Raw genomic sequence first — 24414 nt, 5'->3', positions numbered from 1 at the left:
TATATCAAGCTTTAATACCCCCTTGCCTGTGATGCCTAATGGCAAGTGGAGAGATAAACACACAACAACTAACACCCATTATAGGGAATGCAATATTTTTTAAACACCAGACAATAAATGCAGGCAACGAAACTAGAACCCAGGACCTCATGGTAACCAACTTTGATGCAATGTTAGGTTACCACTATACTCGAAAGCTTAGTGTCATGGACGTGGGGATCTCAAAGGCCAAAAGGAGTCGCCCCTTCCTAGATTTGCCTAAAGTGTCAAGGAGTCATGCCCATGCAACACCAAGACTACATCAAGTCTAGCCCAACCATATTCATATTCATCCAAGAAAACAATCAAGTGTCATATCTAATGATCAACTCTCATGGCTTGGAAGCCCTTGATCGTCACTGAGGAACCTAGGCTCGAATAGTATGGGAATTAAACTCACATTCCACCAGCACTAAGGGTGACCCTCATCCCTATAGCACAATCCTTGTGTCAGCATATCATCACTTACCACCCACTAGCTGGAACTAGGGGAAGTGACACTGTACATTACTCAAGCAAAACACATGAAGGATTAACATCCATAGATAGTCCAACCAGATCTAGAATGACACTGCCCAATAGTATAGACAACGACTATGAATGGATGGATATTAAATGTTTAGGCCAAGAGTATTGCATGATCTCATTCTCAAATGGATCGTTCGTGGGGCTTTCAGTCCCATCTAGAAGCCCAAGACACCTCTCAAGATGTTAAGAGTTTGCATTTGACTGCTCCTCAGGGTGCTCACTTAGTACGCTATAGGACATCGAGGGAGGTTGGTTGCTTACTTGGTGTTCACCCAAAGGTGATGTCTTAGAAGTATTCCCGTTCACATATAACTGCCAGAGGTCTAATGAAAATACATTTTAGGTTCGATAAAACCACCACAATACTATTTGTATCCACCACAATGTCTCATAGACATACCATAACCATACCCATGACATCCATAAATTGAATTTGGGTTAACCAACATTCCCTCCAAGTTAGAATCATATACCAAACCCATGTGTCATGGTCACAAAACTTTAAGATCATGACACTTGCGCTATTAGTTTGTGAGCCAACAATGTATATCAAGCTTTAACATTATATATTTAATCTTAATTAATATTGATCAAGATGCATTTATTTATTATTTTGTACTTATATTTTAGCGTTATCAATATGTCATTTCAGATGCAGCATGGGTGCTTTATAGTGTTTCTTTATTTATTTCTTTTTGTGATTTCTATATAGGAAATTAGGGCCAATGCAATGAAACTATTTTCAGTGGCTTGTTTTGCACAAGAGAAGTTTGTGTTTGAATAAGAAAGATTAATTTATGCTAATTTAGATTGGTATGTAGGTGCTGGAAGGGGAAGTTATAAACACTTTGTATTTGAAGCATTTCACGTAATTTCTTCAGTTGTATTGAGGTTCGGTAATATTTATGCACAACTTTTGAAAAATTGCTTCACTTATTTTGTTATGTGAGGAAATTTAAAAATAAAATGATGGAAATTTTGGATATTCACTTAATCATGTTAGGTAGAGGTATGTATCTTAAAGTACTTAAGTTTGTCGCTCAAAAAATGAAATTGACATTCATATATTTCTCTCTTGCATATTTGAGACACATTAAATCTGTGAACTTGTTATTAGAGGAGTTCATAGAGAGACTCTTTTTCTCAAAGCTACCCAGCTCATCCAACCACTATCCTTCTCTTGTACTAAAGAATTAAAAAGTTGATCTATTTCAAAAAAGCATCCTGTTCCTAGTCAAAATATTAACCGTACATAGATATTCAGTAGTATAAATATTATATTCAAATATTATCACTAATATTTGTGTTACTATTACCTATACAAGTTTAATCTTTTAAAATTCGGTTTTTATCATTTTTAGTCTTAATAGTACACACTAACCCTTAATGTGCAATTCTATTTCAGGCAGACTACTATGCACATCCAGAACACTACAAACCCATTTTCCATGAAAAAATAGCACCCTATGCATCTTTCATTGGTATGTAAAATGTGGTTGTTTCAATCTAACTGTATGCAGTTGTTACCTACTTACCTGTATATTGTTGCACTAGTGTAATTAGTTCATGTTAATTGAGGCTTTTTTTTTTTTTTTACTGATTCAGAATTATCAGGTTCAATATCTGCCTGACACACTTTTACGGTTGTACCATGTTTCTCATTTTTTTATGTTACAAGTGAAAAAATATTTGAGCGTTATGCTAGCGTGAAATCAGAATTTATGATTGGAGTTTTATTGAAGTGTATTTTTGACGAAGTTTGTGTTTCTACAAGTGTGAAAAAATGCAAATGTTTTGCCTTCAACGTTTTTTTTTTGGTCTTACAGCTTAATTTAATTTTTACTAGGCTAATTTAGTAAGTTCCATTTTTTTTTTTTGGGCATAACGTTGCCTTTATTTTGCTTTCTCTCTCTCTCTCTCTCTCTGGTCTTATTGGAGATCTATTGTAATTACTATTCTAAATCATCTGTGTTCAGTAGGAGTTTATATTCTAGTTTTCTTGTTCTCTCATTTTATCCTTGACTTGGCACATATATCATAGTTCTTTTGTTTTATTGTCACCTTGTTTTCCATTGAACTGATGAGTAATTATAAGGAAATGGCATTTATTTTGATATTATAAAATATAAATAGATTCAAAGTTCAAACAATATATATTTTTCTCTTTCCTACCTTTCCTATCTTCTTTTGGAAGTTTTGTTGTACTTATGATGATGGTGGAGGATAAATAGTTTTCCTTTAGACAAATCTTCAAAATTTGCACAAAAACTTTATAATGTGCTAATTCTTGATGGTTCTAATTCCCGTGGAAGCCAAGGGGAGGAATGAGCGGTGAAGTGAGGGTGTTAATAATATCTAGCTTGGAGTAAGAAATGATAAAAGTTATTGGTGTTCAATGTTCTTTGAATTTGATGTTTAAAGCATGAATTGCATGTGAATTTGTGTTAATCAAGACTGAACCTCAAGCAATACTTTATGTTGGTTTTATGATTGAAACATGATGTCACTAAATTGCACCTTACCACAATTGTCCTGATGTATTGGCAACAACAACAGGAAAATGAGGAGAAAAAGATAGAAGAATGTGGAGGTAATGATCTACGCATCATAGTCTCCCCAAATTCTCGATATGGCCTAGGAATCTTGTGCACCAGTTAATGTCAAACAAATGGTTTGAACGATGGCCCTATCCATCTCTCTCTATCCCTCTCTCTCTCTCTCCCTCTTGCTATATAGTTTCTATCCCCCTCTTGAGCATTAGCTGCGATGAAGATTGGTTTAGGTTATGACGAGTTGACCAATTCAGATTGAAGGAAAATCCTTCAATCTGAATTTGGACAAGGGTGAGGGGAGTTCGTGTTTGCTCATGGTAAAAAACAATGCTGTTTGTAATAGATGGGTTAGGTTTCCGGGAGAGGCTGTTTGTACCTGGTCTAACTAATTGATAAGAAAGATATATAAACTGGGCCATTTACTTAAGCAAGCCCTAGAACTAGGTTTGTTTGGATTGCTGAATACCTATTCCTAGGAATAAAATAGTTTTAGTAGGCTAGTTACAATTAGTTATACAAAAAATTATGTTGTTATTTTAAAGAAAATAACAATGTGAAACATTTTATGAGTCCCTAATAAGGAATAGACAATGAATAACTATTCCAAAATTTCACCATGGGGATGTTTGCGAAATTTCACCTTTGCCATCAATAGGTTTAGCTAGTGCATTTATAACACGACCCAAATAAGACTCACTCACTGGTATTTGAGCAATTCTTCCTGTTGCTTTTACAATACTTCCCTCTTGTATCATTAAACCGTCACCCATTAATACAACACCAACATTATTTGATTCCAAATTTAGTACATGTTGAATTAAATAATTAAGAATATATAAGGAATAACTATTCCCTTGATTCCCAAAATTTAAACTATGTTCCATCTTATTCCACTGAATAGCTAGACCGCTGAACCAAATGAGCCGTTTAGGTTTATCTGAGTTGGGCTTTAAGGAGTAGTCTAATGGTGGCCCTCATTCCTTAGGATCTATTCTGAAGATAAATGTTGGAAGTCAGGATGCTGGATGGGGAAACGGGGAATCAGATCAATCAGCGCTGGATTTGAAGAATGGAAAGGACCAGATTTCAGTCCGTAGAGCTCAGGAAACGAGCAATGGGAAGGAGGAGGTTAGTTTCCGGCACTACAAATTTAAAGTCATGCTACTCTGAAACATACCCAGAATATTAATAGCTTGGAACTAGAATTAGACTGTGGTATTAAAAAATGTAACAAGCCTGGGAGAGAGTTCAAAAAATAGGGAGGTAAGAGGTGAAAATTCTGGAGCAATTATGGGCGGGATTGATGATATATTGTGTCCTAGTTTTGATAGATTTGAGGGTAGTGAGGTGTACGCTCCTCAGAAACTAGTTCATCTTGGTCTTTGGATCCTTCGGGGTATACTCTTTCAAATCTTTTTGTGATTTTTTGAATAGGTCTAATTTACCTCTATAGTTCCATTTGGAAAGCCAAAGTCCCCTATAAAATCAAGGCTTTTATCTGGTTGGTTGTGCTTGATAGAATTAATACCAATAATCTGCTACAGGTTAGGAGACTTTTGAAGGCTATTTCTCTAGACATTGTGTTCTTTGTTTTAATTGTTCAAAATTTTCATTTGTTCATTCATTGTGATTATTCTTGGAGGGTTTGGAACAAGTTATTTGGCATTTTAGGCAAATGTTGGGTGAGTTATGATATAGTGAGGACTTTTTGGCAGTGTATTTTGCTGGTTTTGACAGTAAAAAGGAAAGGGCAGTCTCTGTAAATGTGTTTTTTTTTTTTGCTGTATTTTGGGGGCTGTGGATGGAGCGTAATGAATATATTTTCTAGGGAAGAAGTTGTGTCTTTTGCTGGTTTGGGAAGAGACCATTAGGCTTCTCTTTGGTGTGTGGGGCAGGGAAATTTTAAGGGGGTGAGCTTTTCTGATATTCAGCGCGATTGGCGTCCTGTGTTGGAGTGTTAATTCGTGTTGGTTTTCTCTCTTTTGTTTTGTAGTTTTCATGTTGTTTCTTTGTGTTTTCTATTTGGATTTTCCAGACAATGTTAAGGAGACGTCTTATTCTACTAGCTGTATATTCTTATTCTATTAATGAAATTCTTCTTTTAGTTTAAAAAAAAGGTTTGAGTTATCTTGGAGGAAGTGAGGTTCTTGGATGGTGGCAAAAATCGTAAAGTGAAGGGTCAAAGAGAATTGGCGAATTTGAAGCGTTCAGTGAATTATGATTAAAGGGGTCTGAAAAGTGGTTTTCTTGGTTAATTTGATGTAGTTTCATGGTGTGATCTTCAGTTTCTTTTTTCTTTCTTTTCTGTATTTTTGGTTGACTCCTTGTCCCCGTACGTTGTACCTTCTTTTTCCCCTATCTAATATACTTTCTATTATTATAAAAAAAAAAAACATGATGTCACTAAAACAAGATGTCTTTGTGCTTATTTCGTGTCTAAAAAGACAAATAAGATTGCTGAATTTTTCTTACTTCAAAGTGCTGGAGAAGTTCTTGTAAAGTTCAATAATCAGGCTAGCAAAGTGGTTAGGATCCCTAATAACCACTCCCCCATCATTATCAAGTTCTTTAATAAAGTTCCTTCCTCTTCTACCAGTTGCCACCCTATGGAAAAGCCTAGAATTACAATTCCCATTCCTGACCCAGTTTGTTCTAGATTTTTGTCTCCAACTCATTTGTCTTTAAAAAAAAGAAACTTGTTCAAACTCATTAGATAATTGGACTTCTCTACCCATAATGTCCTTAAAAAGAGGTCCTTCATCAGCCAATCTATCAATCACACCTATTTCCTTAAAAGAGTATTTTTTTTTTCTGGACCAAACCTCATCAAATGTCTCCTTATTCCATTTCTTGAACTTCTCTTTCACATATCTCAATCTTTTCATAAAAAGAACACCTTCTCAATCTTCTATAGTGCACTCACCCAACCAATTCCTAACCAACTTCTGAAGATCTGGATGAGTCAACCACATGTTTTCAAATCTAAACAAAGTAGAGCCTCACTTAACAGGATTAGATTCAAGAACCAAAGGGCAATGATCAGAAATCATTCTAGGGAGTACTTCTTGAGGAATGGTGGGGAAAGTATCTTTCCATTTAGTGGTAAACAGAAACCTATCAATCCGCCACTATCCTACTGCCACATGCAAACCAAATAAATTGGGCATTCGGGGGTATAATATTTTCTCAAATCACACTCCCTAATTGAAGTATCGAAACCCCTCGTACTTGAGGTGATTTTGGAACCTCCTAACTTCTTAGTGGCGGACCTAATAACATTAAAATTACCCCTCAAACACCAATGGGGGCGAACACGTTCCAAAAGTTGCAGCTAATTCATCCCAAAATGTGCCCCTCAACCGAGGGTTATTCGATCCTTAGACCAAGGTAAACCACCATTGGCCAATGAACAAAAGAGGAAAAAGAACTGATGAGAACATCCAAATTTCTTGCAAATTTGGTGTCCCAAATTATCACAATACTCCCCGAGGAACCCTTGGATGCGAACTAGAACCAATCTTTGAACCTAGAGTCCCAAATGCTCCTAACAAGAAAATTTTAGACCACTTCTAATTTAGACTATTGAAGCATAACTAGGTCTTGGGCTACCTTAACAATGATATCCTTAATTTGACAATGTTTACAAAGGCAGCCCAGCCCATATTATTCCAGCTCAAAATCTTCATTCTACCACCTTACTGCCCCTAACTCTTTTAAGCTTCCCCCCTCCATAGTTAATGGCAAGGTCTTAAATTTCGATTTTAACTCAAATTTCGAAGCTCCAAATGTTCGGAAATTTCAACACGAATTTCGATTTCAATTTAAAAAAATAACGGAAATTAGTAGTAAAGCATGGAATTATTTGTGAAACATTAGAAATGGTTAACAAACATAATAATTATAGTTTTAGGACTAATATATTACAAATTAAATACATCTATGTTTTGTATGAGATGGAAAAGTTTGTAAAATAGTATGTGTATCAAACATATTTGTAAGATAATGTACATTAAACATATTTAGTTAATACAATTGATATCATAAATCATTTAAATTTTATTTATTATACAAATTATCATAATTTAGACATAAATGGTTAAATAAAATATTAGTGTAAGTTTATTTTTTCATATCATTTCAAAAGCACTTGTAATAATCTTTTGATTCGATAAAATAAATAAAATAAATTAAGAGAGAAATTTCACTTCACTCCTAAATCTCTCATTTGAATCTTGAAAAAATTTCATTGTATAGTTAAAATTTCGACGAGTTTTGCCAAAATTTCGAGATTTTGATAAATTTCGGATAATTCATTGAAATTTCATTGGAAATTATGCAAGACAGAAATCGACTGCCATTTCGATTTTGAGGGTGATGGAAATCGGAAATTTCGACGAAAATTTCGACAATTTCGTGGAAATTTAGGACCATGGTTAGTGGTAGAGGTTAATTTTAGCAGTTCTTTTTCCACTCTCTTCTTTTCCCCTTGTAGGTTCTAGGGGAGACAACAACCTTAACACTCTGGCCTAAAGGATTAACCAAGAGAAACCCAATTTGTCTATAAGCTCCTGTGGGTCCCAACTGCCCTTCTAATCTTACAGTGGATCAAGGGTTAGCATCTCTCTTATAGAACCTGATACCCTTTGGCAAGAAAGGTAATTCATTTTGATTAGGTCAGCCACGGGCATAGGCTATATTCCTTTGCCGGGTTAACTCGTTGCAAGTTTCAGAATTTATAGGACCAAATTTAGGATCAGTTACATGATGGAATAAAGACTGAGAACAAAAAGATTATCCATGAAGATATTAGCAGCCAACGTTTCCTTATAAAAAGTAGTCCTTAAACCTATAGAAAAGCTTGAAAAAAGCTTACCAAATTGATAAACAAAGGTAGACCTGTTATAATTCCCTACCTCCTTCAAAAAAGCCTCTTGCTTTGGATTTTCATTTTGATCTTTGTCTGAACTTTTTTTGTCAGCTCATTTGGTTTAATGCAATGGCTATTCATTGGAGTAAGATGAAATATAGTTTAAATTTTGGGAATCAAGGGAATAGTTATTCCTTTTATATTCCTAATTATTTCATTCAACATGTAATAAGAAAGGAATAAACATCCGTATGATGAAATTTGGGAATAGTTATTCCTTATTATGGACTCATAAAATTTACATTGTTATCTGCTTTATAATAACAACATAATTTCTTGTATAATTAATTGTAACTAACCTATTAAAACTAATCTATTCCTAGGAATTGACATTCCACAAACCAAACAGAACCTTAGTTCCTTAGCAGCCTCTGGATTTTCCACATCTTTCTACTGAGAGGAAATCAGACAAACATCCTTGTATTCCCGAATCTGTTCCAGTAGCATGTTTTTATCATCTTCATACCAATCTTCCAATTTAGTATCAAAATTGGGAAGACTGCATCTTTGAGTATTAGACTCTAAATTCTTTACGTCTGATTCCTTGCCCATCTAGGGATTGGATCAAGCATTTGAAACTCATTGTTGGTCACAAAATATAAACTCAACCTCTTTACCACATAGGATGAATTATGTTCTCGCTCTCACTTCCCCCCTCTAAGTTTTTCTGTTCGCTGACGGATTCTGTCAAGATATTAGGTAAACAAAAGACCTAACCACAACGGGTTTGTATTGGTGTGGTGACTGCAGTGTAGGTGGTAGTACAAGGAGATAACAGTTCAAAGTGGTAAAGTCCATCAACTCATGCCCTCTACCAATCGTCTTCCTCGTCTTCAAATCTTGATTGACCACATACTTAAATTTTAATAATGCTAAGAACAAAAGAACATCGTTAAGCCAAAATTCATACCTCGATATAATTCTTCCCAAGAACTGAGAAAATCCCAATAAAACTTAGAAAGCCCAAAAAAAATACTATGATATTCCCCTCTTGAATCTTCTTGTAAGAGTGCGCCCTTCAAGCTTCGACTTGTGGTTCTTCCCTTCTTGATGTTCTCTTGCCCCCTTTGTGAATCCCTTGATTCATCTTTTACATCCTCTCCTTGAGCCTTCAATTCAACATATGCCTTTCCCCTCTCTTGGGAGCCTTGGCTCACCTTTTATAGAGCGAAGGGAGCTAAAGTGTTACCCTAATCACACATTTACTAATATGCCCTTTTAGAATAAAAAGATAACAACCTTTTTCAAATAATAATGTAGGTAAAGGACCTCAAAACCTAAAATTGAGGCTCCATAGTGCTCCAAAACAACAATTTGCATACTAAAACATTGGAATGGGAAGAAGGGATCTATTTAAATGCTCTAAACTGAAATTCACCTGTTATGCACAATTAAAGGTTTTTTTGCAATTCTTGGCCAAATTGACCTGGGCAGAATAAGGTGCCAACATTATCTATGCTCCAGCTTGAGGGTGAGCGTTAAAGGTTATTTTGGTCATTTAGCATTGTTAGTATGTGCTAAAGTTATGTTAGTAGGTGTGAGTGAAGGTATAATGGTCTTTGGTATGTACTTGACATATATTATAAATAGAGGGAAATATCTATCATCGAGATAAGGTCTTCCATTTTATTCAATTATTCAACAATTTCAATAAAAAATAATCTATGTCACAATAGATGTTCATCAAGGTTCTATGTGAGCCCATATTTGTTTTTTTTTTTTCAGTTATTGATGAACTCACTAGGGATACCCAAAATGAGATCGCATGGTGTATGCCGTTTGTAACTAATATTGTTTTGTTTGATGACAATAGGAGATGGTGGAATCTAAGTTAAAACTATGTAGAATAGCTTTAGAGTTTAGAGGTTTTAGGATTAGTAGAAATAAGAAAAAATATACAAAATGTAATTTCAGCCATGTAAGGAGGAATATTGAAGATAAGATTAGACTTGTGAATAAATGAACAACACTAGTAGATTTACATATCTTGGATCTATTATGCAAGCGGAAGGAGAAATTGAAGATGTAGTATACAGGGTTAAAACAGGGTGGGTAAAATGTAGGAGTGCTTTAGGAGTGTTGTGTGATCGTAGAATACCATTAAAACTAAAAGGAAAGTTCTATAGAATGGCCATAAGACCAGCCAAGCTATAGGGATCCAAATGCTGTGCATCTATGAAATAACAAATTCAAAAAGCAAAAGTTGTCGAAATGTGAATGTTAATGTGGATGAGTGGTGTAACATTAAACGATAAATTAAGGAATGAAAATATTCGCAATAAATTAGGCATAACACTAGTATAAGATAAGATGAGGGAGGAGTGATTTAAATGGTTTGCGCATTTGAGATGCAGGCCAAATAGTGCAGTAGTCAAGAGGGTTGAACTAGTTATTGTTTTGGTCCAGACGAGGTAGGGGTAGACCTAAAATAACTTGGAATGAGGTAATGAGGAGAGTTTTAACAACTCTTAAGTTAGTCGAATAAAATGTTCTCGATTGTGTGAACTAGTGGAAAGGATTCATGAAGCCTACCCCACATAGACAGATATAAGCTTCTTCTTCTTGTTGTTGCTGTTGTAATTTAATTGAGAAATTTCAATTTGAGTTTTGAATCTCGAATTTTAATTTGAAGGAATGTTGATGGAAATTTTGTAGAGTGGAAATCGACAGCCATTCGATTTCGAAGGAGGTGGATAGAGGAAATTTCAACAGAAAGTTTGACAATTTAATGGAAATTTAACGCCATGGTTTGAGTCTACTCCATTACTGATTATGTGGCTAATGAAATGAGAGATCCTTAACATGGCACGTTATGTTTGAAAACCAAAGGATGGACAATATAAGTTTTTTTGTTTTTTTGTATATATATATATTTTTTTGTGATTGCAGAAGAAAGTTTCATCAATAACAGAAGAATTTACAAGAGTCAGAATGAGACATCTTCAGAATAAAATTTGGAACCAAAAAAAAAACTGCTAAAAACTAAAAAAAGAGAAAAAATAAAGAAGCCAGCGCATTCCTCCAATCTCTTTTTTGAATCTCCTGGAAACTATTCCCTCTGGAAAAGCCAAAACCAACGCACCACAATGATGTCAAATATTGATTTTTATCCTAGATCAACTCCCAATTTAATTTTTCCCCCAAAGAAAATCACGCGTTATGTTCTATCCATATCCCCCATAAAACGGAAAATATGCCACACCTCCATAAGGCTGCACTATCCGTCTTTCTATCAAAACCACTGAAAGAAATGAAAAATAAATCTTCCACCGATGTAGGGCATACGCTGCATACCCAACTCTCTCCCACAATACCAAAAATAATGGGCAAAATTACAGTGCGAAAGGAGATGAGAAGCTATCTTGGAGTTCTTGAAACAGATCAATTTAGCAGCCTTTATTTAATTTTTTGCTTATATCAAGTATTGCTATTTATGGGTGTTGGGGGTATCATTGTAATTTGGGTTCATTTTGGTCAAGTGAGATTTTTATTTTTATTTTTATTTTTGTAATATTCAGGGTGTAATTTTGTGATGAGATTTATTTTTGGTGGGGCTTTAGAGGTTAAGTGAAATTTAGAGGGGGTTGTATGCAAAATAGTAGTTGGCTTGGAAGCTTCAAGCCTAGTATAAATATAAGTCTTCAGCCACTTTTCCAGGAGGGTTTTGACATTTTTATCTTTGAGAAGATTTTTCTCTAGAGATTAGCTCTAGGCAGCCTAGACCTGGCAAAATGGATAAAAATCTGTTACCAATCTGAAGCAATGAGAAGACAAGTACTAATTTGAGATTGACTAGAAATTATCTTATTTGCTGAACTGAAATTCACAACAGTCATCTCGTTATTATTTTACGGATTTAGTAGTTATTTGACTCAAAAAAGGTTGCTAGAAGACTATACTGAACTCAGTCTTTATTTGTGAATTTCTTGTTCTACTTCTACACCTATTTGCATCAAATTGGTAATAGAGCAAGTTCGATTTTGTGGGTTCTTGGCTGCAAGAGGTGGAAGAAGAAATAAGGGCCATAGAGGTAGATACATGATGATTGAAATTTTTGGAGAGCTGCAAGGACAAGTTTGACTACTTACTTAGCTTGTTACACAATCTATGGTTAATCAAGGCCGTCGAAATGGTGGTGATAATGAATATGATGTTGTTAGAGGTGCTAGAAATGAAGTAAATGAGCAATCTAAGGCTGAAATTGACAGCTCTAGTGATGATAGGAGTTTTGAAAGTGAAAGGCCTGCATGACAAAATGAAAGGCCTCCAAGATGGGAACATCACATTGTATGTGCTCAACAAAATTCCAAAGAGTATGGTGTACAAGTAAATATTTTTGAATGTGAAGGTGATATGGAAACTGAAGAATTCTTGGACTGGGTTGATAACACTGAGAGTTATTTTGAACGGAAAGATGAGCTGGAAGAGAGGAAAGTGAAGCTTGTGGGAGCAAAGCTTAGAGGACCTTCTTCTACTTGGTGGAAACATTAACAAATGATTGTGAGAAGGGGGGGAATAGGAAAATCAGGAAATGGGATAAGATGAAAGAGAAGCTGAATGCTCAAGTCATACCTTGGTATCATGAGTGAACCTTGTACCAAAGGATTCAAAACTTGAGGTAGCATAGGAGTCAGTCAAAGAGTACACTCAGGAGTTTCATAAACTTTCATTGAGGTACAATCTTGCTAAAACTGATGCTTAAAGGGTAGGTTGCTATGTTAATGGTCTAAAAATGACCGTACAAGACTAGGAGAGCTTGCAGCATCCTTATTAGGTTGCTGATGCCTATCATCTTGCACTTTTGAATCGCAACTTATAAGCAACATGTCTAAGAAGCTTGGGACTTAATGCAACAGTGGTGCATTAACTAGTAAGGTGGGTGGCATCTCTAGAAGTGGTTGGACAGCAGTCCCTACATGTGCTAATGAACCAACCTGCAACAATAGTGGGCTTTCCTAGATTTACTCTATTTTTACCCGTCACTAAATTTGTAGTGGGGAGGGGATCTCGAATTCGTTTTTGGAAAGACCTATGGCTCTCGAATGATCCTTTTGCCATATCTTTTCTGTGTCCTTTTAGATTGTGTTTTGAGCCAAATAGAGTTATTTCTTTCTTAGTGGATAATGGGAGGGGCTTACTAGTCTCTTGGAATCTTCCTTTTAGAAGACCTATGAATGATAGGGAGATGGTGGAGTTGTCTTCGTTGTTGTCTGTATTGAACAATTGCAAATTACCTCGAGTAGGGATGTTCATTCTTGGTGTCTGGATCATTAGGGGGTGTTTTTCTGTAAATCATTCTTTGAATTCTTGACCTATTCAATTTATCCCTTTCCTCTTTATTTAGTTATTTGGAAGTTTAAAGTTCCCCCCAAAATTAAAGCTTTTAGTTGGTTGGTTGTGCTTAATTAAATTAATACCAATGACTTGCTGTAGATTAGAAGACATTTGAAGGTTCTCTCCAACTATTTGCATGCTCTATTATAGGAATTCCAAAGCAGCCTCTCACTTCTTTTTTGCATTGTGATTTTGCATGGAGGATTTGGAATAAATTGTTTCCCCTAAAGAGCTTTCTATGCTATTCTCACTTTGGCACTAGGAAACATCAATATGACCAAGGAGTCATACTCCCCATTTTAGCCTAGGGAAAAACTATTTCTGAAAAATAACCCTACACTAGTATTTACATGATGGAAACCCATCCCAAATGCACGAGAAAAGTGGTCATAGGCAAGCATAATGCCCTAAACAAGCTCGGCTCGTGACACTCCCTCACTTATGCGGTCAACGGCCTCCTAGACTTTGACACTAGGTACACTTCAACTTTGTTCACAAACGATTGCATGTCTTCCGTAGACACCTAACTGATTTCTTCATCGCCAAGGCCTTTCCACTTTACTAAGAACTCTTGCCACTTCTTCCTTAAGGATGTGAACTCTTTGTCTTCAAGGATGTCTTCAACTTCTCATCAGTCGGGTTGCACTGTCTTTAATTCTGCTCTAGTTGACTTAATTTTGCTTGGATCTTTAGTGTCGGCGTTGAACGGCTTAAGGCAGCTGATGTGAAACACAAGAAGCACTTTCATCCAAGTTGGATGGCCAATTCTGTAAGAGGCCTTTTCGACTTTGGCTAAGATGAAGAGTGGTCCTTCATATTGATGAAGTAGCCCCCTGTCTCGTCCCCTTAGTGACCTGATCTGTTCAATATTGAGTTAAACAACCAACAAGAGCCCTTTCGAGCTTGCTACAGGTGAGCAGCTGTTGTTACCTTACACAGTGGATGAGTTGTACAGAGGAAAGAGTTCCAGAGCATACATCTTCACCAAAGAATGGAGGCAGAATGCAGAGATTGCTCGAGCTTATATGGAGAAAGCTTTTAAGTGAATGAAGAAGTGGGCAGATCAGGGGAGAAGATCGCAACACTTCTATGTAGGTGACTTGGTGCTTGTTATTCAGTGGAAGATTTGCTAATCACTTCTTTTTCCGGCTTCGGAAGAAGGAACAAAAGGGCAACTTTTTGGAAGTGTAGTAAGTATGCAGTTTTATGGGGTCTTTGGTTGGAACGTAATATGCTGATTTTTTTTCCAGAAGAAATTGAATTTGTATTTGGTGCATGAGCAGATTCAGTTCTTGACTTCTTTATGGTGTATCAGGTTTGGAAGTTTTGGAGAACCTAACTCTTATGATTTAAATAGGGATTGGAGGAATTGGTTGGTTTGATTTTTGTTTTTGATGCTTTAGTTTTTCTAGGTTTGTTCCAAATTGTTTGGGATATACTTTTTCTCCCCCTTGTAAATTCTCTTCCTATTAATCAATTTCTTTTGCTATTAAAAAAAACAAAAAAATAGCAGGAAAGTAGCCCAACTGAACCAGGGGAAAACAATGTTAAAATGTTATAGATGCTTCAAGATTGGGCACAAATCCAATGAGTGTCCAAAGAGGGTTGAAGACAGAGTTTTGCTAAGAATCTAGAGGTTGATGGTGAAGAGAATTTGCAATTCTTGAGAACCAAGAGCAACAGTTGGAAGCTGAAAAGGATGTGGCCAAAGAAGGGATTGAGGGTCATGTCCTTGGTGAGGCATTAGTCATTCGAAGGTCATTACTTTCCCCTCCAGCCAGCGACCATAATCCTCTACATAAGAATATCTTTCAAACTAGATGTGCAGCTGGTGAAAAGCTTTGCAGCTTGATAATTGACAGTGGAAGTTATGAGAATCTGGTTTATTGAAAGATGATAAGCAAGTTGGGGCTGAAAACTAAAAGACATGCACAGCCGTATCAGATTGGTTCCTTCAAAGAATTTGACTATCGTGATGTGGGCTGTTGGCTCCCATGCATGCATGGTGTGGCCTTGGCACTGGGTTGGAGGCACAATCCATGATGGTATCAAGAATAACTCACTCATTTTTTTGTGAAGGATGGTGAGAAAAAGAGGAAGCTTGTTCTGAAACCGATGAAGGACGATTTACTGCAGAAGACTTGTTTGAGGACACATGCACAACAGGAAAAAAACTTTGTAAGTTAGCAGTTGGCAACGTCAGCTGCAAAAAATCTGTTAGCTGAAGCAGTGGTGGAAAAATTAAGGTTTGAAGTGGTGTTCCACCTGCAGCCAAATCGCATTCTTTGTTCTAAAGGGAAGGAAGTATTCGTGACAATGAGACGTGTGATCCATTTTTTGGTCGGAATAAAGAATCAGTTTGGTGTGACATAGCACCGATGGAAACATGTCATATTCTACTTGGTCATTATTGGCAAAGAAACCAAAGCGTTGTCCATGATGAGTATGCCATTACCTAGTCTCTATGTTAGAATTGGTGACAAGAAGAAGAAGTTAGTTTTAAAGCCCATGAATGATGTTAATGTGACAAAGAAGTAGTTGGATGAAATGCAAGCCATTAGTTTTGATAAAATAATCCAACAATTCACTTAAATGAGAAGGGTGTGCTGGAATTTTCAGATGTCCTCTTAATTGAAAATCAAGTTATAGCACATGAAGCTCTTGGTATATTTACTCACCCTAAAGATATGAGTGGTCTTCCAGTAAACAAAAAATGTGTCACTAACATGGGCCCCATTCCCATAAACGATTGCTGCTACAAGAAATTGATAAAGTAGTGGCTTCTACCAATGACAAATCAAGAGTAATACAGCAACAAAACATGTTCGCTGGAAATATGGATGATGCTTGACTAGCTCAAGGGAAATCTTCACATGTGAGCCAAAAAGAATCTATTGATCACCATTGCTAGTTTAGAAAGGATAAATTGAGGACTTAGGAATGTATAAAGCAAAAGGAATGTATACTAGAGGTTAGGAATGTATACAGGGGATTGAAAGGAGATTTAGGAATGTACAAAGCAAAAGAAAAAGAGATGGAAGGAGTAGGATTATTATTTTTATCCCCTTAACAACAATAGTGGGCTCATTAGCAAGGGTAACTTGAAGTAGATATTTAGGATACTGGAGGTTAGAAGAGAAGTTGGTTGCACTTGTTATGTGGTCAGTGGCAGCAGTATTGATAACTCATGGACTATTAGGAAAGATACCAGATGACATATAGACCGTAGGATTACCTTTCTAGGCAAAAGGTGCAATGTGATAAGATGCTTGTTGAAATAAATGATGCTGTGGAAACCTTGAATACTCCTCATTTGATATGGTTATAGTATGGGGCTCACTCAAACAAGTGACTAATGAGGGAACCATGCTTTTGGGATTTCCAAAATCCATCCCAACACACACAAACTCAGACAAACGATCACAAGGTTAATTGCTGGAACAATTGACAACCATGAACAAGGTGAGCCACCTTGAACAAGTCACAAATAAATTAGTACAAGGTTGTCACAACACCAACAAACTCAGAAGCAGCCCAAGAAAGCAACACAGAGCACTAGAACAATTGGAGAGGTGAACCACCAAAACTACCATGGACAAGTCACCAAGAAACTAATATAATACCGCCGCAGCCTCACAAAAAGCAGCTTATGAGCACTACCGCTGCTCCAAGAGAGTCACTAGTGACTGCTACTAACACTGAACAACAACTAACAAATTACCTTGAGTGCATGGTCACAACAAAATTGGATCTTGGAGCAAAAACATGCTCAACAGCTCGATATTTTGGTATATGGAAGAAATTAGAAAATTGAATCAATAAACACAGTAACTCCCAGTATTTCGTAGCCAATAAACTCAATGACCATTGATAAACTGCTTCATGAAGCATCAAACAACCATTCCTTGGGTACCACACATGAGTAATTAAAAAAGTGAGATCTTTGGACAAAACATCATGAAATACTCCATCAACATGTTAATAGAGGGATTGGATCTTTTCAATTTTAAAAAATGCCTAAAAGTAGCTTCATGCACCAGCACGTGGGGTTGGACCTAGCAGCCTTCGACCGATGTGTGAGGGCACGTGGGTCACTTCTTGAAGATGGGATTTCATTGGTAGGGCAGATCAACAGTGTCTGTGGGTGACTATGATGTTGTTTTTGGAAAACCTATAGTAGATTTTGTGTTCTTGAATTGGCAATGTCAACCAAGAAATTCCCAGCGATTGGTTTGATTTTTGGCTGTTGCAGGCTGTTTTGTAGGCAATATTGTTGGTGGAAATTCTTCTATGATGGTACTAGACATGCAACGGATTTTGGGTTTTTGGCTTTGGTTTTGATGGTGGTGGTAACAATTAGGGTTTAGGTTTCAGAATCATGCTCTAATACCATGTTGAATAATTGGGTAAAATGGAAGACCTAGCCTTAATGATAGGCTTGCCCCTCTATTTCTAATATATATCAAGTACAATTGTAATGACCATAATACCCTTACTAATTCACTCGTATTACTAACAAAACTATAACACATAATAATAATGCAAATGACTATTAATAGAAACTTAGTTTGTAGAAAAAGTTTGATTCTCTAAATACCTTTATCATAATCACCTGTAATAATAATATCATCCACATATACAACAAGGTGTATCCTACCTGATGAAGTATGATGATAAAACACAGAGTGATCCACTGCTCACCGTTGAAGACTAAACTCAAGTTCTACAACACTGAAACCAAACCATGCTGCGGGTGACTGTTTTAAACCATATAGTGCCTTTTTTTAGCTGAGACACTAAGCCTAACCCCCCTGAGCAACAAAGTTAGGTGGTTGCTCCATATAGATCTCCTCCTCGAGATCACTATGAGAAAAATCCAAACCATTCACCTGAGTATACCCTTTAGCAACAAGACGTGCCTTCAGACGAGCCACATAACCATCAGGGTTGACTTTCACTGTGTATGCCGAGCAACAACCAACCACAAACTTGTCAGAAGGAAGAGATACCAAGTCCTAAATACCATTGTCTTCAACAATAATAGGAGGGTGATAAGAAGTTATAGCAAATGTAGTTGGAAATGGATGTTTGGAACATGTGTGTTTACCTTTCCGGACAGCCATGGGAGGATCAACATCATGGGAATTATGATCATCAGACAGGGAAACCAAAGGTGTGGTAGTAGAAGCTAGAGGGGGGACTCTCTTCCTTTGAGCGGTTGTTGTGAATACAACTACAAATTAGGACGACCGAGACAATGAGGAGGACTTGAACTACATGGAGACGTAGGTGGTTATTGGGCAAGGATAGCGAACTAGAATTTTGAAGATTAGGCAGAGGAAGAGTCATTGAGATTAGAAGCACTCAAGGATTGGGTGTAGTAAGGTGTAAACTCAAAGAAGACAACGTCTGCAGAAACAAAGAATCGATGCAACATAGGACAATGATGACGATATCCATTTTGAGTATACGAGTAGTGATGCAAATCATAGCACAACTTCAAAAGAATTTGTCCAAGTGCCAATTGGGCCGGTTACGAGGGCACGAGCAAGGAAATTTAAAGCTGCACTCAACGGACTGATTCAAGAGGCATGGACTCAAGCAAATTCTTGGAGGCCCATTGAGCATGATCCACGTGAGCAACAAAGATTCATCAACATGATTAAAGCTCTGGAAGAATCTGGCCAAGGCCAATGATAAGAATCAACAAGCATCGTTAAAGGATCCATTGCATGTTCCAGTTGGGCCTATTACTAGAGCAAGATCCAAGAAGATCAAAGAAGCACTTCATGGGTTGATTCAAGATATTTGGGTCTATTCAAAAACAGGCCACTCCAAACTTGGCCCAAAGCAATATGAAGGTTTACTAAACTTAATCCAAGTTTTTGATGGAACTTAAATGCTGTAATCTCCTTAATAATGGTGTGCTATTCAAATATAGGATTTGACTCTTTGACTTTTGTGTTATATTTAATTTGTAATCATGCAAGACAACTTGTTTGCTTGCATGGTCTTAGTAAGTTGTTGAGTTATTGAGCCTACCTTTGACTTTTGTGTTATTTTTTATTTGTAATCTTGCAAGAAGTCTTAGTAAGTTGTTGAGAGTTGTTGAGCCTAATTTATAATCTTGCAAGAAGTCTTAGTAAGTTGTTGAGAGTTGTTGAGAGTGGTTTGAAGTGTTTAATGCTTTGTCTCCCAAGCTATGCCTATAAAAGCTTTCTTATTGTAAGAAACAAAGATCATTATTCAGTAAATTGTGAGAGTATTTTCTCTGTGGAGAACTATTCGAACTTATCGGGATTTCCTGTGGTGTTCACCAATGACTTATCAAACGGTTTTCCACCATCATTTGTGGCGTCTTCCTTATACTGAGGTTCTTGTTTCGCAATAAACAACGGGTTGAGGTCATATATACCAAGGTTCTTGTTTGTCGTGAACAACAGGTCGAGGTCTATCATTCATTTCTGAACGTAGAACGATCTTGGGTTCCTTTTTTTTTTTGTTGTTGTCGGATCTCGTTATCTTGGCGGGATTCACATCAAGTAGCCCAGAAAGACACAATTTATAGCATGAGGATTCAAATTATCCATGCTAGGAGGTAGTCGATAAACAAAAGACACACACTCAAATACATAGGGAGAAGAGAGTATAAAGGTTAGGAAAGAGAATGGAGTAGGGAATTTTACCACTAAGAACAGAGGATGACATCTTGTTGATCAGATAACGAGCAGTAAGTACAACATCAGTCCAAAAGATATTAGGTACATGCATTTGATAAAGTATGGTGTGAGAGATTTCAAGGATATGTCTATTTTTCCTCTTTGTGACCCCATTCTGTTGAGTGTGGGCCTGGGATGATTGATGAACAATACCAAACTGAGTCATATAAGTAGTGAATTGTGTGCTTAAGTACTCTTTAGAATTATTACTACGAACTATTTGAACGGGCAAACCAAATTGAGTTTTTATTTTAGAACAAAAGGCACAAAATATATGACGTAACTCAAAGTGATCTTTTATTAAATATATAGCCAAGTCATCCTTGAATAATCATCCACAAAGGTTACAAAGTACCGAAAACCCAACTCGGGCACAACTCTACAAGGACCTCAGACATCAGAATTGACTAACATGAAAGGTCTTGCAACCCATTTATTGACTCGTGAAGCAAAAGGGATACGATGATGCTTTCCCAACTAACAAGACTCATAATTAAGACTAGACACATAACTCAAATAGAGAACTAGACATCAACTTTTGCAATGAAGGATGATGAAGCGACAAGGAATTTGGAGAGGTGCGCCACCAGCAATGTAGGCAGTGGAAGGAGATAGCGATTCAAGGTTGTAAAGTACACAAGCTTCACGCCCTCCACCAATCTTCTTCCTCATCATCAAATCCTGAAAAAGTGTAGAATCAGGGAAGAATGTTACTAAACAGTTCATGGATTTAGTAGTCTTGCTAACAAACATAAGATTGAAAGGAAACTTGGAAATATACAAAACCGAAGGAAGATAAATAGAAGAAGTGGGATTTATAGTCCTAATTCCCTTGATGGCAGTGGTGGATCCACTAGCAAGTGTAACAAAAGGTAAGTTTGCAAAATACTGAATAGTAGAGAAGAAATTAGGTATACATGCGATATAATTTGTGGCAGTTGAGTCTATAATCCAAGGATTAGGATGAGAAGTACTAGATGACAGACATGTTGTGGGATTACCTATTTGGGCAAGAGATGCAATGGGAAGAGAAGCTTGTTGTGATGCTTGATATTGCTGGAACTTGGAATACTCTTCCCTTGACATAGATACAATATGTTGCCCCCTGCTTGGTGCCAAAGGTGGTGGGCGCATTGGCTGCCCGCAAAGGTGTGGAGTCGGTGGTGGCTACATTGGCAATATATGGAGGTCTACCATGGAGATTCCAACATTTTTCATAAGTATGATTACCTTGTCCACAATAAGTGTACTTGTGAGGAGTGCCTTTATCTTGTCCATCTTTACCACCATGACCACTTGAACCATCTGGATAACTTTTGCAGTTGTTTAGTAGAGAACTAGAATCATCTCACGTGGCAAAGGTTGCCCTCGCAGTGCCAGATGCAAGAACTGGAAAATGTGTTGCAAAGCAAGCATGAAGGACGCGATAATAAACATCGACAAATGATGGAAACTCATCACTACTATGTATTTGGGACCGGATTGCCTTAAACTCGGGTCTCAAGCTAACTTTAACCTGAAAAACTATCTAGAACCCGAAAAACTATCATCTACTCCCTCTGCTTCTGCATCTCATGAACGCCGGCAAATATAAGTTTCGCGAAGTTTAGCTCTTCATGAATATGTTTCATCTCTCCAAAGTAATTTGCAATACTATTGTTTCTTTGTTGTAACTGAAAGTAGTGTGGGATAAATCATACATACGTGTAATGTTACTAGAGTGTAGAAGCTTGGCATAATCCCAAATCTCCTTGCGCGTATCTAGATGGATGCACATTTGTGCAATTTGGGGCTCCATTGAATTCCAAGAGAGGGAAATATTCAATGCATCTTCTTGAATCCACACTTCTTTTCTTTTCTCATTAGAAGGATTAGATTGGAGCAAGTGGTCAGGTTTTCCTAATCCTGAACCTGAATAGCCTTAGACCAGTGAACATAATTCTTTCCATCCTACTTTTGAGTTGTTATCTATAGCAACAATGGAGGAAATATGTTTTTGGGATTCTTAGACTCCATCCCAACAGAGAGAGAAGTTTAATTTCAGTAATGTAAGGAGTAGCAACAGTGAGAAGATTAAACTTGATAATCAAGAGATTAATAACATTGATAGATTCAGATATCTTGGATCTATTATGCAAGCTGAAGGGGAAATTGAGGAATATGTAGTACATAGAATTAAAAACTGGTTGGGTAAAATGGAGGAGTGCGTTAGGTGTGTTGTGTGATCGTAGAATACTCTTTAAATTAAAAGGAAAGTTTTATAAGATGACTAAAGGCCATATGCTTTGTGGTTTAGAAAGTTGGGCAACTAAGAAAGAACATGTGCAAAAAATAAAAGTTATTGAGATGCGAATGTTAAGGTGGTTGAGTGGTTTAACATTAAAAGATGTAGTAAGGAATGAGCTTATACAAAATAATTTAGACATAACCCCAGTTGAAAATATGACAAGGAAGGGGTGGTTTAGATGGTTTGGGCATTTGGAATGCAGATCTAGTTGAGCATTTGTGAGGAGCATGTGTTGGTATTGTTTCTGGCATGAAAAGAGATAGAGGTAGGCCTAAAATAACTTGGAATGAGGTAGCGAGGAAGGATTTAACAGCCCTGAATCTAATAGAGGAAAATGCTCTTGATTGGGTGAATTGGCGAAAAAGGATTCATGTAGGGTCCCTACGTATTGGGACTTAAGGCTTGTTGTTTTTGTTGATATAGACTCCATCCCAGCACTCACAAACCAACAACCACACCAATATCATACGAGGAGAATAATCAAAATTGATCAGGACAACCACAAACAATGTGAAGCACTAAAACAACCACAGACAAGGTGAACCACTTACCACGTGGTATACATTGCCACAACCTCACAACTCAGCTTATGAACACTGCTCCAAGAACTTATAGAAGAGCCTTTATGAGCAGAGAAGAACAATTGGCGGATTACCACGAGAGCGTGGTAAAAAAAGGTTGGATCTTTGAGCAAAAAACATACTTGATAGCTTGATAATATTATCTAGGGAAGGAATCATATCATGGTGAAGGAAAAGATTTGGAAAAGGTGGCTGAAATCTCTTTCACAAGCCATCGCATGGGGTTAGGACTGCTGGTAGTCTGCTGGTGCATGGGGGCATATGAGGCACTTTCCTTGATGGGGTTTTGCGAGGTTAGTCTTTAGAGGGTTCTGTTTTAGGCTATATGGTTGGTTTTGTGAATTAATGAAGGGTGGAGGTGGATATGAGAAGCACAACTATGGGAAGGTGTTTTCCATTAGGTTGGATTACGCTCATCAAATACATTCTAATGATCGTAATGCCCTTACTCTCATTAATTAATATCAGTGCTAAACTCATCTCTTGCATTCTTGGCCATTTGTAGGTTGGGACTTCCATCTCATTCATCAAGATTGGATGGTCTAATCCACTAGAAAAGTGGATACTCATCCTTGTCACCCAATTCAACTGATATGTCAGGAAGGTCCAAGGGATCTTGTCCAGCCACTTTGTCCATTTCGGCCTACATATCTCTTATTGGAACCTTTATGTTATAATAACAAAAAACATGCTGTTGAAGTCTGGTTTAAGCTAGCCTATTTCTTTGGTTTGTATAAATGAGAGCATATATGCTCCAATTTCATTCACAAGTTGATGAAGATGCAATTTGTGACAAAATGCAAATGCTAGCTTCCTTAGCGTTGGAGCACTTGATTTGTATATCATGCACCAATCAACCGTGCAAGATATTTAATGAACATATGTTAGTACTTAGTAGATTGTACTTGAAGTTTGTAAGTTTCTATTTTGCATTTATATATATATAAATACTTACTAGGTGTCATGGTTTAAAGTAGCTACTTATCCAAAGCGCTTTTTTCCATCTCCAAATCAAATCTAAATAGCAAATTTTGTTATTAAGTAATCAAACATGGATTATGAATTACTTTATTCAATTTTTATTTTGAAAATATATTGCATTTCCAATTTGATTTGACCCAAAGGAATGTGACTCTAGGGTTGTTAAAAAACTATGTGAACTGAGTCAAGCAAATAAGGATATTCCCTAACACCTTCTTTGTATTGACATTTTGGATCTAGAAAATAAGCTGTTAGTCAATTAAAATAAAATGTAATAAGTAATTTGATATATGAATTTATTGAAATTTATAATTATTTTGTAATTTAGTACCTGCTGCAAGAAGAGGATGTTCAAGGGTTGTCTCCCATCATTCATTCATTAATTTAAGAACCTGTCTTGCACTTCTTGCCCCTACTTCAAGGGCCTCTTTCATCACCCTTATTGCTTCAAACACAACTCCTAATG

At 36.8% G+C, this 24414-nt stretch overlaps 1 protein-coding gene across 3 annotated transcripts in view; it reads left to right on the top strand.

Annotated features, from left to right (window-relative positions):
• Positions 1–24414, top strand: part of LOC131157283 (alpha-aminoadipic semialdehyde synthase) — a 125890-nt gene that overhangs the window by 22471 nt on the left and 79005 nt on the right. For all 3 annotated transcript variants that reach the window (XM_058111306.1, XM_058111307.1, XM_058111308.1), the window contains exon 8: positions 1973–2048. In XM_058111306.1, coding sequence (XP_057967289.1) covers positions 1973–2048 — 76 coding nt within the window. The remainder of the gene's footprint in view (positions 1–1972; positions 2049–24414) is intronic.

The sequence above is a fragment of the Malania oleifera genome, chromosome 6, assembly GCF_029873635.1.
Source record: "Malania oleifera isolate guangnan ecotype guangnan chromosome 6, ASM2987363v1, whole genome shotgun sequence".
NCBI lineage: Eukaryota > Viridiplantae > Streptophyta > Magnoliopsida > Santalales > Ximeniaceae > Malania > Malania oleifera.
The sequence above is the reverse complement of the archived record's forward strand: the minus strand, read 5'-3'. Positions and strand labels throughout refer to the sequence as shown.